Source organism: Cryptomeria japonica, chromosome 4, assembly GCF_030272615.1.
Source record: "Cryptomeria japonica chromosome 4, Sugi_1.0, whole genome shotgun sequence".
NCBI lineage: Eukaryota > Viridiplantae > Streptophyta > Pinopsida > Cupressales > Cupressaceae > Cryptomeria > Cryptomeria japonica.
The window spans coordinates 630,662,217-630,677,411 of record NC_081408.1 but is presented as its reverse complement, the minus strand read 5'-3'; the positions used below and the strand labels follow the sequence as shown (position 1 = coordinate 630,677,411).

The following is a 15,195-nucleotide window of genomic DNA, read 5'->3' as shown; positions in this document are numbered from 1 at the left end:
TAGGGGTCAAAATGCTTTGGTTAGAAGGCTACTCTAAAACCATCATTAACTGCCTTCTCAGCAATCATCAACCTTCATGGAATATCAAGAACATCATTTAGTCAATTAGAGATTTGATTCAGAGGTTTCAAAAATACCACATCAAACATGTCTACAAAGAGGCTAACCGAAGTGCTGACTAGGCTACCAATGTGGGAGTATGGAGCGAGATAATTATTACCTGGAAAGGCGAAGGGTAGCTACCGAGTGTGGCATGTGACATCTTAATTTATGAAAGATTGCATGGTAAGTAGGGATAGATTTGATATCATTTCCTAAAGTGTAAGTAGACATCGTGGCAGCAGGTGCTGGTTCTGCAAGCTACTGAGAAGGAAGTACAACAATCATTATAGATTAACTTCGCATGCTTTGTGGGCATTTTTATCCCTCTTCCACAATAGCATCAGAAACTTCTATAGAATACAAACTGGTTATTATAGAGAGTCTGTTGTGAAGAAAGGTTTCAGGAGGGAGTTGCATATTATTGGTAACAATAGGATTATGGGGGGTAAATGAACGAGAATGGAGCATACCACCATTGAGAAATGGAAGAGTCATCCACAAGTCTGGGCTATCCTTCAAGCTGTCAAGATGATGGATTTTATGGAAAATATGTAGGAGAAACGACCTGAAATCACGAGAATCTTCAAGAAGGGCTGGAACAAAGGAACGTTAATTATTGGAAACAAGAAGTTCAAGGTGACCGAAACCATGATTGTGGAGGTAATAGGTCTTCTTATGGAGGGCATCAAGTTTTACAAGGATAGAAATATTTCGGACGCTACCATTAAGAAATTTCTGAAGAATGAGGAGGAAAGGGCTAGACTAGTCAAGGGCAGCCATACCTACTTTTTGCCAAAGGTAATTAAGTTAATTTGGAGAATGTTTTTGCTTGCTATTATGGAGTTTATCACACTTGATGGTAGATACACTAGGGTTTATAGCTACCACTTTGTTTTACCTAATCATTTTAGGTATAAAGATAAAATTTATTTTCCCTATAATTTTTGTACCCTTAATGTGGGGATCAAGGATGAAATTTCCAACCCCAGTATTAACCTTGCAATGCATGAAGGTTTGATGGTGATTCTATATAATTACATCAAGAACATGACTGCCCAGTTGAATATAGCTGATATTTCTAAATCGGATGAGGATTTTGATGATTTTGATGAGGAGGAAAGCGATGGCTATGATACAGAAGAGAAGATAGAGGATGACCCTCAATTTTCTCAGTCAAGGAGAATAAATAAAAAAATAGAGTAGGGGAAACATAACAAAGGATTTTCCAAAAAGAAGCAAAGGGGGGAGGAGGATAGTTGGTGTGAGGAGGAGTATCGGACCGATAATGACATGGACACTGGAAGTGAGGGGGTCCAAACCCTTGTGAGTCTGAAGTGGAAAAAGAAAACTTCTAAAAGCAAGAAGGTAGACACCAAAGAATGGTCACCTCTTAGGACCGACCTAAAGGAGAAGGGATTAATGGGGGAGGACACAACAACAAAAGAATCTCAGAGCTCTAAGGATAGGGAGGTTGGCCTGAAGGTTAATCTTAATACTACTGGTGATAAGAACCATCAGGAGCATCACTTGAATATTTATCTCTACATAAATAACGAAATGGAAAGCCTCAAATAGGTTCTCAATGGGGTGCATAAGGAAATTTAAGGTATCAAAACCAAGCAAGCTCAGGAAGTAGGAAAAATCGAGAAATTATAGGCCTTAGGCTCCAAAAAGTTCAATTCCCTTCCTGAATGTCTTAGTGAGCTCACTTAGGAGATTGGTAATGCTGAGGAGATTATCAACACCAACCACAATAACTTTCTTGGCTTGGAAAATAGAGTAGGAGAAATGGAAAAGAGACTTGATGGTATTGAGAAAACGCTCAAAAAAATAGGGGAGCAAAGCTACAAGATTTTGAAGGTTGCCTCGGCCAGCATGAAAGCCCTTATCTGCAAGCTAGAGAACAACCAAGGGGATAAGGTCATGGTAGGCATTATTGATGTTAAGGATGACACCCCAGATGATAGGGACACAGGGTTAGGGAGAAGAACGAGAGAAAGCACTAAAAGAATGCAAAGCCACAATAAGGAAATCAAGGAGATTAAGTGAGCTACAAACAATATGGAACAGTTGGAGCTTGAAGTGGCAGAGATGCTTCAGAAATTAACCTAAGCTTGGACTTATGTCATTCCTTTTGGTCTATAATTCATGTTCTCTTGTTTGCTAGTGTTTGGTTCACCACTTGTCTTTCCTTTGTTTGATATCTTTTTGTTGTGTTGTAATGTTTATCTGATAATTTTTTAAATGTACTGGGTTTTAGGGGCTCATCAATACCTATTTTCCCATATTCAAAAACATTTATATCTCTATATGGGGGCCCATTGTGACTCATAATAGAACAATCTCATTTGAAACCATTAACTTTCTATGGTAGCAACATAATAGTGTAGTTTCGTAAATTGTACACCCTTGCTAAGGTGGTACAATTTCACACTTAGGTTAGCACCCGCCTTAGTGTGTCTTGCATCTTGCATTTCTAAACGCCCTTTTAGTATTTAATTAATTAATTAAATTAAATCTAAGTTCATGTTTCATCACTTTACATATTATAAAGTTGAGCCCTTTACCCTAAGCATGCCCCTTTTCATCTTGTTCTTCCAATGAATCATTTAATCATAAACCCTAATTATATCTTATTTTGACCATTTAGTCTTGATTTCACATATCAAAACATCTTGAAATCAGTTATAACTTTGGGATGTGCTACAATATCATCATATCTAATAGCCCCATAAATTTGGTGAAAAGTTGGTCAGATCGTGGCGGGAATGCACATGGTCCATGACTTTTTCCTCGAGATTTCAGGAGCACAATCCTATGATATAATAATGTTTAACTCCAAAATATCAACGGGAAATTCAAATCGTAGGTCATCCTGAACATGAAATTAAGATCTAGGGATTCATACTTAAGAGCTCTCTTTCCTTATTTGAAGGGGTCTTTGGCTAAGAATTAAAGAGAAGGTTTCTAGAGCATAAGAGCCTTCAATGCAGCAAAATAGTAGATCTTTGAAGTATTCAACAACATTCAACATTCATCCATCAAATATTCATCAAGCATTATTCATCAAATATTTAGAAAAAATTGTTTACTCTTAACAAAGTTAATATCCTGGCCTGAGATGTTTGCATATCTGTCCAAGGTTGTTTTCCATTGCCTAGCCTTAGAAATATAAGCTTCACCAAAGATGATGGTATCATTAACAAATTGTTGATGGGTATTAGGGTTTAGAGAAGAAGCTGGTTTGAAACCTTTTAAAATGTCCCCACATCTCAGTTTTCCAATATTTCTTCCTAACACTTCAACAACAATGATAAAAATCAGGGGGAGAGGGGGTCACCCTGGTAAAGCCCTTTTCCATAGGAAAAGTATCCCTTGTAACAACCATTAATGAGGATTGAGAACTTACAAGTGAAAACACATTGCTCAATCAGTTCTAAGAAATTTCCTTGAATCCAAATCTCTCAACAACTTCAAAGAGAAATTCCCTAGAAACTCTATCATAGGCCTTAGAAATATCCAATTTTAAAGCCATCGAGGGTTTCTTGCTACTATCCATATAATGAACAAGCTCATGAGACACAATGATTACATCTAAATCGTGTTTTCCTTCCACAAAACCTTTTTGATGTTTGGAGATCATTGTATCAAGCAAAGCCTTTAACCTATTGACCATGGTTTTTGAAATGTTTTTGTAAACCATATTCCATAAACTAATAGGCCTAAAATCCTTGGTGGAAACAATACTTTCCTTCTTCAGAATTAGAGAAAAAAAAGTCGCATTTAGTTGTTTAATAAGGCTACCTATTTTAAAGAAGTCTTTGATGGCATTGAATAAGTCACTCCCAACTATATCCCAAAAGTCTTGAAAGAAAGTAGGCAAAAATCCATCTGAGCCTGAGACATTATTAGGAGAGAAAGACAAGAGAGCCACCTTCACCTCTTGCATGGTTATTCTCTTATTGAGGTCCAAGAGATCTGACTCTTTAATGACTCTGGGTATAACATCTAACATATTGTTCATATTATTATTCTCTGAGTTGAGAGTTGACTTAGTTTAAAAGAATCAATGAAGAGAGAAGCAATATCCTCTTCATCATCCACCTTAGTACCATCTTCTTCTAGAATATATCTTATTTTATTTCAACTTCTATGTTTCATAGTGGATAGATGGAAAAAAATTGTATTTTTATCCCCTTCTTTTAGCCATTGTAGCCTTGATTTCTATTTCCAGAATAATTCTTCTTTTCTATTGAGAGCAAGCCATTGGATTCTCAGATGTAATTCCTCCTTGGATTCTTCCTCCATAACCTATTGTTCTTCCATTGTAGATTGGATAACTTGTAGATTATTGATTATGTTCTTCTTTTGTTCCAAGATATTACCAGAGGAATACCTATTCCAATCCTTAACTTTATCTTTGACGATCTTGAGTTTTTAGGTAATTTTAAACATCGAGGTGCCAACAACTAGAGTATTCCACCATTATTGAACACACCTTTTGAAATTTGCATGTTGAGCCCACATCAGTTCTTACCTAAAAGCATAAGACTTTCTAATCCTAGGCTCATCCAATGTTAGGAAAATAGCATTGTGATTAGATCTCGAGCAAGGAGAAGACCAAATATAGAAAGAATCATGATAGTTCCAACTAGAGGAAATCAAGACCCAGTCCAGTCTCACCTGAATCAAATGGACCCCTTGCCTATTGTTGGTCAAGGTAAATTTAGACCCATTAAGAGGGATGTCCAAGATCCCAGAGGAAGACATGAGCTCATCTAATTCATTAATACTATCCAAAAAGTCTTCATTACCACCAACTTTCTTTGAGGGGCAGAGGAGAGAGTCGAAGTTTCCAACAATCATCCATAACTCATCAGCTCTATTTTCAATATGTAAATTTATGGATCTCCTTAAGTTGGCTCTGATATGATAGACATTTGGGGCATAAACATTAACTAGAAGACATTGTAAATTTCACTTAATATTTCTCATTTTAACAATAATAAAATTTATTTCAGAAGAAACTAAAATTCCTTCAAACTGATTAGGGTTCCATAGGGTAGAAATTTTCCCCAAGGCCCCATCAAAGTCACTATTCAAAAAGTGAGCCAAGGACCAAAAAGAGTTAATGACTTTCTGAAAATTATCCTTATTCATTTTAGTTTCCCAAATCATAAGAATATCCATATTCTGTTTCACAATTTTACATTTTAGCATATGTTGTTTTACAGGGTCGTTAAGGCCCCTATCATTCCAGGAGATAATAATCATAGAATAATAAGTCTTGAGAACCATACTCATCTTAATAGGGGATAAACCCCAATGCTTTGGGTTAATTCCTCTTCTTCTTATTTTGTGGGATTCCATCATAGGTTAACTACTTTCATATTGCTACCTCCTTATCCACTTCCTTGTATCTAGAGTCTTTGTTGGTAGGGCAGCCCATTTTGGTGTTTCCTCCCACATTAGCTTTCTTCTTCTTTTTGATAAGCACTTGTTACCATCCTTTATATTCTTTTTTATACTCCGCAATCAAGAGTTTTATCTTAGTTTGTGGCGGAGTAGTAGAGAAACCTAGCATCTTTAGATTTTCTTTTAGATTACCAAAACCTTCATTCAACATTTTCTGGGGAGTCACCATCAAAGTATACCTCACTTCCACACTTAATTCAGAAGAGATAGAGGACACATTTTACTTAGGAAAGGATTCATTTTTCTTTCTTTCCTTTTTACCCTATTCCTTGCATTCCTGTTGGTTTAAGTATATAATTTAATCTCACTAGTAGTTGAGGGATTCAAACTCTTAGGTTCTTCCAAGGGGATAGAAGGACCCACCATAGGAAACTCAACACCAAATGTAGAAGCCAAAAGGTCATACACACTCTTCTTCTTATTTTCGCACAGAATAGCCATAATGTCTCTCATGAGGGTACAATCAAATTTTGGGGGGCTTCACCCAGAGAGGAGACTACCTTTGGATAATTATTCACTTGAGGTGGCTCCTTCATATTCTTGATCTCCATCTAGTGGGTCTTCTCAGGGTTAGAGGTCAGTTGTTGTTTCTTGGTAGTGTTTGTAATGTAAGACGTACTTAGATGACCATATCTTCCATAATTTTGATAGAAAGCCTTCGCATTCTCATATTCTATCTATTGAACCCAAGACCCAACTCTGGACTATAGAGTACTTTTTATTGTTAAGACCGTATTAATGGCCACATTGACACAAACGTGAGAAAACAAAAGACTTGACTTACTTTCTGTAATGCTATTAAAAGCCAAATACATACCAAATGAGTTTGCAATCCCTTTCAGAATCTCAATGTTCTAAAATACTAGAGGGAGTCTTAGCAGGTGAATCCAGGTTAGAGCCATAGCACACATATCAAACCAAGGGTCAAGATTTGGTTTCCATTTACATAGAGAGAGGTAGTTTGAGGATCCAAAGAGCTAGGGCCCCTTCGTGAGAACATGAGCCATGTCAGCTTGACTTGTGAAGCAAAAGAGGAATAGTCTATTGGCCATGGCACTAGAAGAGACACTCCCCTTTACCTTCCAGTGAGAGGACACCCATTTCTTCACCAGTTTCAGAGAAGGTAAAAAAGTCACAAAATTCCCCACCAAGGATAGGCTTAGTTCCATAATGGCTTTGTTGACTAAAACATCTCGTGCTTTAACTTTATTTTCACTAACACACATAGTCAGAGGGGAAGATCCTTCAGGGTGAATCACCCTTTTGGAGGGACTTTTAACTTTTAGTTTATCATCATACGACCTTGATTCAAGTTCAATAAAGATATCATGATGGTACTGAGGCACGGAGATGTGACAAGAAGAATCCGCCACCAGAGGATCTTACACAAGAGAGGAACCAGTATGTGAATTCCAAAGTATGTTAGCCTGATTAGGCCCCTTCCCCAATCCTAAACATTGTAAACCCCAACCCTCAAGGAAGGGAAAGATACAAAATCCCAAAGAAATGATAGGGATCAGAGCACAAGAGACAAAAGGGAATTCAAGGTCCCGCCATTAACGTTGCAGAGTTTTCTCAACAGTTTTTGAAGAGAATAGAGTTTTCACAAAAAAATCTTGTTAGTAGATATATAAGAACAAAATTTATAGATAAAACAAAAAAAATTATTATTTTTGCATGTAAGAAATATTAACAATAAATTGATTAAAACTATCAAAACAAAGGTATGTTAAAAAACTTTGTTGCAATATTTTTTAAAAAATTAGAATTTAATGCATCTAAATTTAATGAGAAGATCTAAAATAAATATTCTAAAATATAGTTGGGTGAATTCAAAAAGTTCGTTCCCACTTTTGCCAACGAAGGAATTTGGCGAAAGTGGGAATTTCGGATTTGCCAGTGTTCGAGCGAAATACAAATGTTCGCTCGGACTACCCCTGGGAGTCCGAGCGAACCAAACTGTTCAGTTGGGTTCGCTCGAACATCGAGTGGGTTCGCTCGAACATTGGACATGCCAAAATTGAGCTCACTTGTTCGAGTGAATGGGGGTTCGCTCGAATCCATTTTGGTTCGAGCGAACCCAATCCGATCGAACTCGTGTTCGTTCGAACCCCAAAAATTAGAAGTTTCTCCCAAAATATTTTAGAGTTCTCAAGAATTAATGACTTCGGAGCTCTGGTTCAATGCACAAATGAAATAATCTTGATAACCCAAAAATATTAGATGGTAGTACTCGAAGCAAGCTTTCCAACGAATATAATTTTGTTATATTTTGAATTTATTATGTTCTTGATTTTTTAATTTTATTAAAAATTGGTTTTTCACCGAACATGAACTTCTCTATTCAACACATTGGAAAAAATAAGAAACTAATTCAAAAAAATTCTGAAAAATATCTATGCCCTTGGTATTAATGTCTTCTTTCTAACAAAAAAAAAAAATTGAATTTCGATTTATATAGAACAAGTTATGTGTTCAAACGCAAACCTATGTTTGAATTATGACTAGTCGGACTTCAAAACTTTATAAAATGAAAAATATTGAACATATCACTATAAAACTAAATGCAAGCCCTGGATATTGATATTACAAACCAAAATTCGAAAGAATTGAGTTTTTATCATTTATAGAAAAAAAGTTATGCATTTTGGGAGGCACATCACTCTTAAAAAATGTAGTTTGTTGTAAAAAACTACTTTTCGAGGGAGATGGAAATTTTTTTTTAAAATCCTTCAAAAAAATTTGAAAAAAATGTATATAGAATCTAAAAACAAAATGCTAGAAATCACTAATTTACATCATCTTCAAATTTTTAATAGTTTAAAAGTTATAGTTCTCGGAAGTTGAAGATTATTTTAAAAATGTACATCTCAGTGTCAAAAGTGGCAAAAAAGTGGGAACCATTAACGTTGCAGAGTTTTCTCAACAGTTTTTGAAGAGAATAGAGTTTTCACAAAAAAATCTTGTTAGTAAATATACAAGAACAAAATTTATAGATAAAACAAAAAAAATTATTATTTTTGCATGTAAGAAATATTAACAATAAATTGATTAAAACTATCAAAACAAAGGTGTGTTAAAAAACTTTGCTGCAATTTTTAAAAAAAAATTAGAATTTAATGCATCTAAATTTAATGAGAAGATTTAAAATAAATATTCTAAAATATAGTTGGAGATCACTTCACACAAAATTAATAGTAATAAATATTTAGATTAAAATGTCTTCTTTTTCTCTCAAAGAGTTCCTCCAAAGGTGATCTCATAAGACAAGACAACTTTCATCAACTTCAACTTGAACAATGATTAGTAACCTACTTTGATATCATAAAATGAAAATAAGAGAAACAAATAAAATAATAATCTAATAAGTTATTTGATTGATGTTACTAAGAATGAAGAGCAACTTGAGTTGAGCAACCACCAAATAGGAGAGGAGACACATGAGATTTTGCAAGGGGAAAAAGAAAAGAAAAACCCTAGCCAATATCCTAAGAATATGAGAGAGAGAGAGAATGTGAGAGAGAGAGAGAGAGAGAGAGAGAGAGAGAGAGAGAGAGAGAGAGAGAGAGAGAGAGAGAGAGAGAGAGAGAGAGAGAGAGAGAGAGACGTATTATAATATCATGTGAATAATGAGAGGATAAGCTTATACTCTTAAATAAAGATGAGTGAATGAGTTACTTTTTAACTCCCAACTCTATGAATGTCACCATTAATAATATGAGTGTGCAATGAGTCAAATCATCTTAATGAAGAGACAACAAATATTCCTTAACAAATAAATTCAAAGAAATGAGTCATCCTTACACATGTATGAGGTAATGTAAAAGGGCATAGAACATTTAAGGATACCATAAGAATCACCTAACATAATACAAATCATACAAATAAATAATTAACCTTTACCAAGTAAAGATTAATATTTTAACAAAGATACACCAAAGTACTAATATTTATTTATAAAATTAAATGTTAGAGTTAAGGCATGGAGGTTTTTTTATTTTGTATTTATTTATTTTGGAAAAATGGGTAAAGATTTATTTAGAAATCACAGAAATACAAAGTTTTGGCCTTAGGCCCATTGAGATAGCAACAAAAACTAAAAGGATCCTAAAAAACCACTAGCACAAGCACTACAAAGTCCAAAAACCATAGGATTAGATCCGACTGTCAGATTTCCAATGATAGTACCTTATCGGAAAGCCCTCAGAAAGATGACTTGGCAAGGCTAGCTAGTTTGGAATTACACCAAAAATTAGGCTTATCCGAAGCCTCAAAGGGCCTCAAAATGATAATGAAAAGGAAACAAACATAAAAGGGAAATTGATCCTACACACAGGGTGCTCTTGCATCATCTTGTCTTCTAGCATTAACCTGTCTAAAGTTTCAAGATAATTAGGAGATAGATCATCCCTTCGACTAAAATCCCAACCATTAACATGCTTTGAAGCCCACTTGGCCAACAAATCAGCCACTCTATTCCACTACTTGAGAATATGACAAAAGTATACAAATTCCAAAGTATTACATAGTTGTAAAATTTTTCTGACCACATAAGATAATTGTCAACTCACATCATTCAAATTTTGTTTATTCAACATTTCCACAACAATATGAGAATCTGACTCACAAATAAACTTCTTCTATCCTAAAGAACAAGCTCGCTCAACAACAATCTTTATAGCTAAGGCTTACATAAGATTGTTATAGTGTTGCCCAATATAAATAGAGAAGAAAAAAACTACACAACCATCATCACCTCTACCTATACCTCCAATACCTGCATGTCCGGGATTCCCACGGGAAGAGCCATCCGTATTAATTTTTAAGATTCCCATAGGAGGGGGAATCCACCTTCCATCTCTACTTATCCATTGCTTCACATGTTGAGATCTATTTCTAGCAACACCGTCTATTTTAATGTTTTCCAATTGCAGATTCCTTACAATAGCATAATCACCCAGATCAACATTTTCAGACAAATTGCACTTAGCCGAGATTGTCTCCTGAAGCCTATTAACTATCTTCTGCCACAACTAAGGACCTCTTATATGTGAATCACAAAAGACCCTCTAATTCCTTTCCAACGACAGATTCCAGATAATAAGGGCTAGCCCAAGAGCCCAGGAAACTTGAAGAAAAGAGGTCTTCGCTGGGGGTCTGCCCAAGCTATCCCAAAAGTCAATTAAAGAGGTAGCATGAAAACAAGCATGTTGCCAAGCCTTCCACCACATGTGCCAAATCTCCCTAGAGAAAGGGCATAGAAAAAATAAATGAGAGCAGTGTTCCTCATTATGCATACAAAGATAGCAAATAGATGGTCCCTAGAAGCGTCTCTTACGAAGATTCTCCTACGTGAGGCATTTCCTTTGAGCAACTAGCCATAGGAAAAAATTACATTTTGGCCAAGAAGACCTCTTCCACCAGGGAACATTTGTTAGGCCATGGAATTTCCTATCAAGCTGAGCATAACCTTCAGTAACAGAAAAATTGCCTTTTGGGTTAGGACCCCAAGCCAAAATATCTCTCTTTGAGGGAACTACATTACCTACCCTCCAAGATATTAACCAACACCACATGATCTTAATCTGAGCCACCCAAAGGCCATTCAAGAGGATCCTTCCAGCAAGTCACCTCAACCTGTCCAATGCACCTAACCATTTAAAAATTTTCCAGCTAAACACATCCAACATCAGTAAAAATGTTGCAAAGAGGATGAAGTTGTGTATAACTAGATAAAATAGGAGGGTGACCATCCCAAGAGTCCTGCCAAAAAAGAGCTTTAGAGGTTAAGGCATGGAGGTTTAAGAATTATGATGAGCAATAGATTTCATTCCAAAATAAAAAACTATCTCCCTATAAAATGCTTTAAAATTATGATAGGCCCTAAACATTGTGATAGGTTAAGTTTGTAGCTCCAAGTTAATGCTACATAGTGTATATTTGTCTTAATTTCAAGAAACCTAAGCTAGATAACTATGGAATTCTTCTTTCTAATTCACAAAATTTTGTACTTTGTTGACTATGAAGGATTAGTGGTATTTAAAAATACATTGGTGAAACCATTAGATCAAAGAATTCATATTTTATTTGGTCAACCACTTTGATTAGCCTACCTATACAATCATAGTAGCAATGATTGAAGATAGCACTCTTTAGTCAATGAAATTCTCTAGAATGATTTGAATAGATTCAAGTTCCTTGACTACTCAAAAGTAAATCTTTTCTAGATGAGAGTAAATGCACATTGAATGCCTTTGAATGTCATTATATAGAAATCAATCATTTCAAAGGTGTGCTAAGTCAACTCACGATGAGCATGAAATTGGTAGGAATCAATATTTTTTTATTTGAATTTTTTTAATTTTACGGGTCAATTTCATAAGGAGTAAAATTGATCTCTGGTGATGGGATTAACCAACAACAATAAAATACATATGTCAATGTGAAAAATGATTGTCTAAATGTGAAAGCCTAATAAATATTAAATGTGAGAATATATTAGTAAAGATAAGATAGAATCAAATATATAAAAGCGTGTTTAAATAAAAAATTAACTAGAAAAAAAATTGAAATTCAATACATAATGTATCATTTGTTAATAAATAATTATAATAAACCAATTCATTAAAATAAATCAAAAAATTAAAAAAATTAACATAAATATATAATTTTACCATTATAAAATATATGAATATGAAAATATATGAATAAAGATAAAGTCAAATATAAGAAACCACGTGTAAATAAATAAACAAAATACTAAAAACACAAATTTAAGTTCACAAAATAATATATCATTAATTAATAAATAATGATTATATTAAACCAGCTCATTAAAATAAACAATTAAAATGCACATAAATATACAATATTAAATTGTTATGGAATACTACACCACTTTGGAGTGTTTTTATTTCATTTCACGATGCTTTCCAAAGGTATAGAAATCTCTTTTACGACAATTAACAGGGACCGGCCAGTTTGTTGTTTTTTATTTCTACGGACTTTTCGAAGGTGTAGTCTGACATGTTTGGAGATCCACGCAGACAACAAAAAGATCAATATAAAAACGATAAGTATAGCCAAAATTAAACAGCATATGTAAGCTTGGTCAATTAAAATCACTAGGTCTGTTTTAGGCTGCTTTTTCAATTATGAGTGAATGATAGAAGCTATTCTGGTTCTAAAACAGATTGGTCAAAGTTATTTTGATTTCAAAACAGATTATTCGCATATTGTGATAGCAATGTGTTAGTCACAACTGTTTATTGCAAAATTGACGGTGTAAACAGATCATTGGTAAAACAGACCATTCGTGGTCGAAGCTATTTTGATTTCAAAATAGATTATTCGTACAGCATGATAGGGACATGTTAGTCACAACTGTTTATTTTAAAATTGACGGTATAAACAGATCATTCGTACAACGTGATAGCAACGTGTTAATCAATCGCTTAATCAATCCTTATGATTTTAAACCGTTTTATGACAGTTGACCGTTCCTTCCTTACTGGCATGATTTGTTTGAGAGCACTGTAGGACAACTGTATCTGAATATACAGATATTTGTGATACATTATTCATCTTGAAGTTTCCGACATGTCCCTTCAAATTGTCTTATTGTTAATGTCCTGGTCTTTGCGCTGGATAATAAATATACCTAGAATGCAAGAAGAACTTGGTGATTAAGTTATTTCTCTATAAACTATTTAGGGCAGAAATCTGTACCAGGCAGTCGTTGAAGTATTTTCTTCAGGCGGCCCCACAAACCTGTCCTTCCCATTCTCGACAAATTCCGATCAACTTCCCCGCAACTACGAATTTCAATTTCTTTAAGAAATTCACAATAAAGAACAGTATATTCAAGGGAATTCAAGAATATTCATCAAATACACCGAATCACTTATCAACAAGACGTTAGGACGATTGACCTCTTGCCGTGCCTATATTACATCTGGAATCTATTCCTCAGAGTGGGTAAGCATTGGGAATTGTGAAATTTAGGGTAAAGGATGCCGCTCCGGGTGCTGTCTGCGCTGGACTCGGCGCGTACGCAGTTGTATCACTTCAGTGCGATATTTATCGCAGGCATGGGGTTTTTCACCGATGCATACGATCTCTTCTGCATCCCGCCTGTTTCCAATCTACTGGGAAGCATCTACTATGAAAATGAGATGCCCATTCGTGTGAAAGCCTCCGTCAACGGAATCGCGCTATGCGGAGCATTGGCAGGCCAACTCTTTTTCGGTTGGCTTGGAGACAGAATGGGACGAAAGAGGGCCTACGGGATAACACTAAGTTTGATGGTCGCGAGTTCGATCGCTTCTGGCTTCTCAATCGGCAGATCAGCGGAAGCAGTAATTGGCAGTTTATGCTTCTTCAGGTTCTGGTTAGGGTTTGGTATTGGTGGGGACTACCCACTGTCTGCGACAATCATGGCCGAATATGCAAATACCACAACTAGAGGAGCTTTCATCGCTGCTGTATTTGGGATGCAGGGTCTTGGAATCCTGGCGAGCAGTATAGTGGCTTTAATTTTGTCGGCTACCATGATATCAGTAGTGGGCGATATGCCGTCATTCGGGCAAAAGGACGTGGTGTGGAGAATAATCTTAATGTTAGGAGCCGTTCCCGCAGGTTTTACATATTACTGGCGGATGAAAATGCCGGAGACCGCCCGCTACACTGCTTTAGTGGCAAACGACCCAAGGCAAGCTGCAGTGGACATGTCGACGGTTCTTAATCTGAATATTGAAGAAGATGAGTCGGATGATTCAGGCACTCAAAGTCTGCTCCCACAGTTCGGGTTGTTTTCCATGGCTTTCGTGAAGCGGCACGGGCTAGAGCTGCTAGGCACGGCATCCACTTGGTTCTTTGTGGATATTGCATTCTACAGCGGCAATCTGTTTCAGAGCGATATATATCATAATATCAAATGGTTGAAGTGTTATTATAAGAATCCACTAGATGATGTTTATCGTTCTGCAAGGGCGCAGGCATTGATTGCATTTTGTGGGACTCTGCCGGGATACATATTTACCATTCTTCTGATAGATCGTCTCGGGAGGTTTAAAATTCAGCTCATTGGGTTTTTCTTTATGTCAGTTTTCTTGTTCGCCCTCGCCATTCCTTACGAAAGTTACTGGGCTCAGAAAGCTCATCGACATGGCTTTCTGGCGATCTATTCTATGACATTTTTCTTCTCAAATTTTGGGCCCAACACGACCACTTTCATCGTGCCGGCGGAGTTGTTTCCTGCACGGTTGCGATCGACGTGCCATGGTATTTCTGCAGCCGCTGGTAAAGCAGGCCCTATCATTGGAGCATTTGGGTTCTTGTATGCCTCTCAACCCAGGCATATGAAGAGTGCTAAGTTTATTGATTCAAACCCTTATGTTTGCCAAAGCTCTTATCCAACGGGCATTGGTATAAACAACGCCTTGATTATTCTAGCAGTAGCAAGTTGCTTGGGCTTCTTTTGCACATTTCTGATACCGGAAACAAAGGGAAGATCATTGGAAGAAAATGAGGTGGAACTTACTCAAGTTCAAGCCTAATCATCAAAAGTGAAATACTTAGGCAATTTTGTTTAATTTTGTTTTGTAGCTAATGTTCGAA

At 35.9% G+C, this 15,195-nt stretch overlaps 1 protein-coding gene across 1 annotated transcript; it reads left to right on the top strand.

Annotated features, from left to right (window-relative positions):
* The first annotated feature begins 13,589 nt into the window (after positions 1-13,589).
* Positions 13,590-15,134, top strand: LOC131875275 (low affinity inorganic phosphate transporter 3-like). The gene is made up of 2 exons (XM_059219357.1): positions 13,590-14,914; positions 14,984-15,134. The coding sequence occupies exons 1-2, from the start codon at positions 13,590-13,592 to the stop codon at positions 15,132-15,134; spliced, it is 1,476 nt and encodes a 491-aa protein (XP_059075340.1).
* The last annotated feature ends 61 nt before the right edge of the window (positions 15,135-15,195 follow it).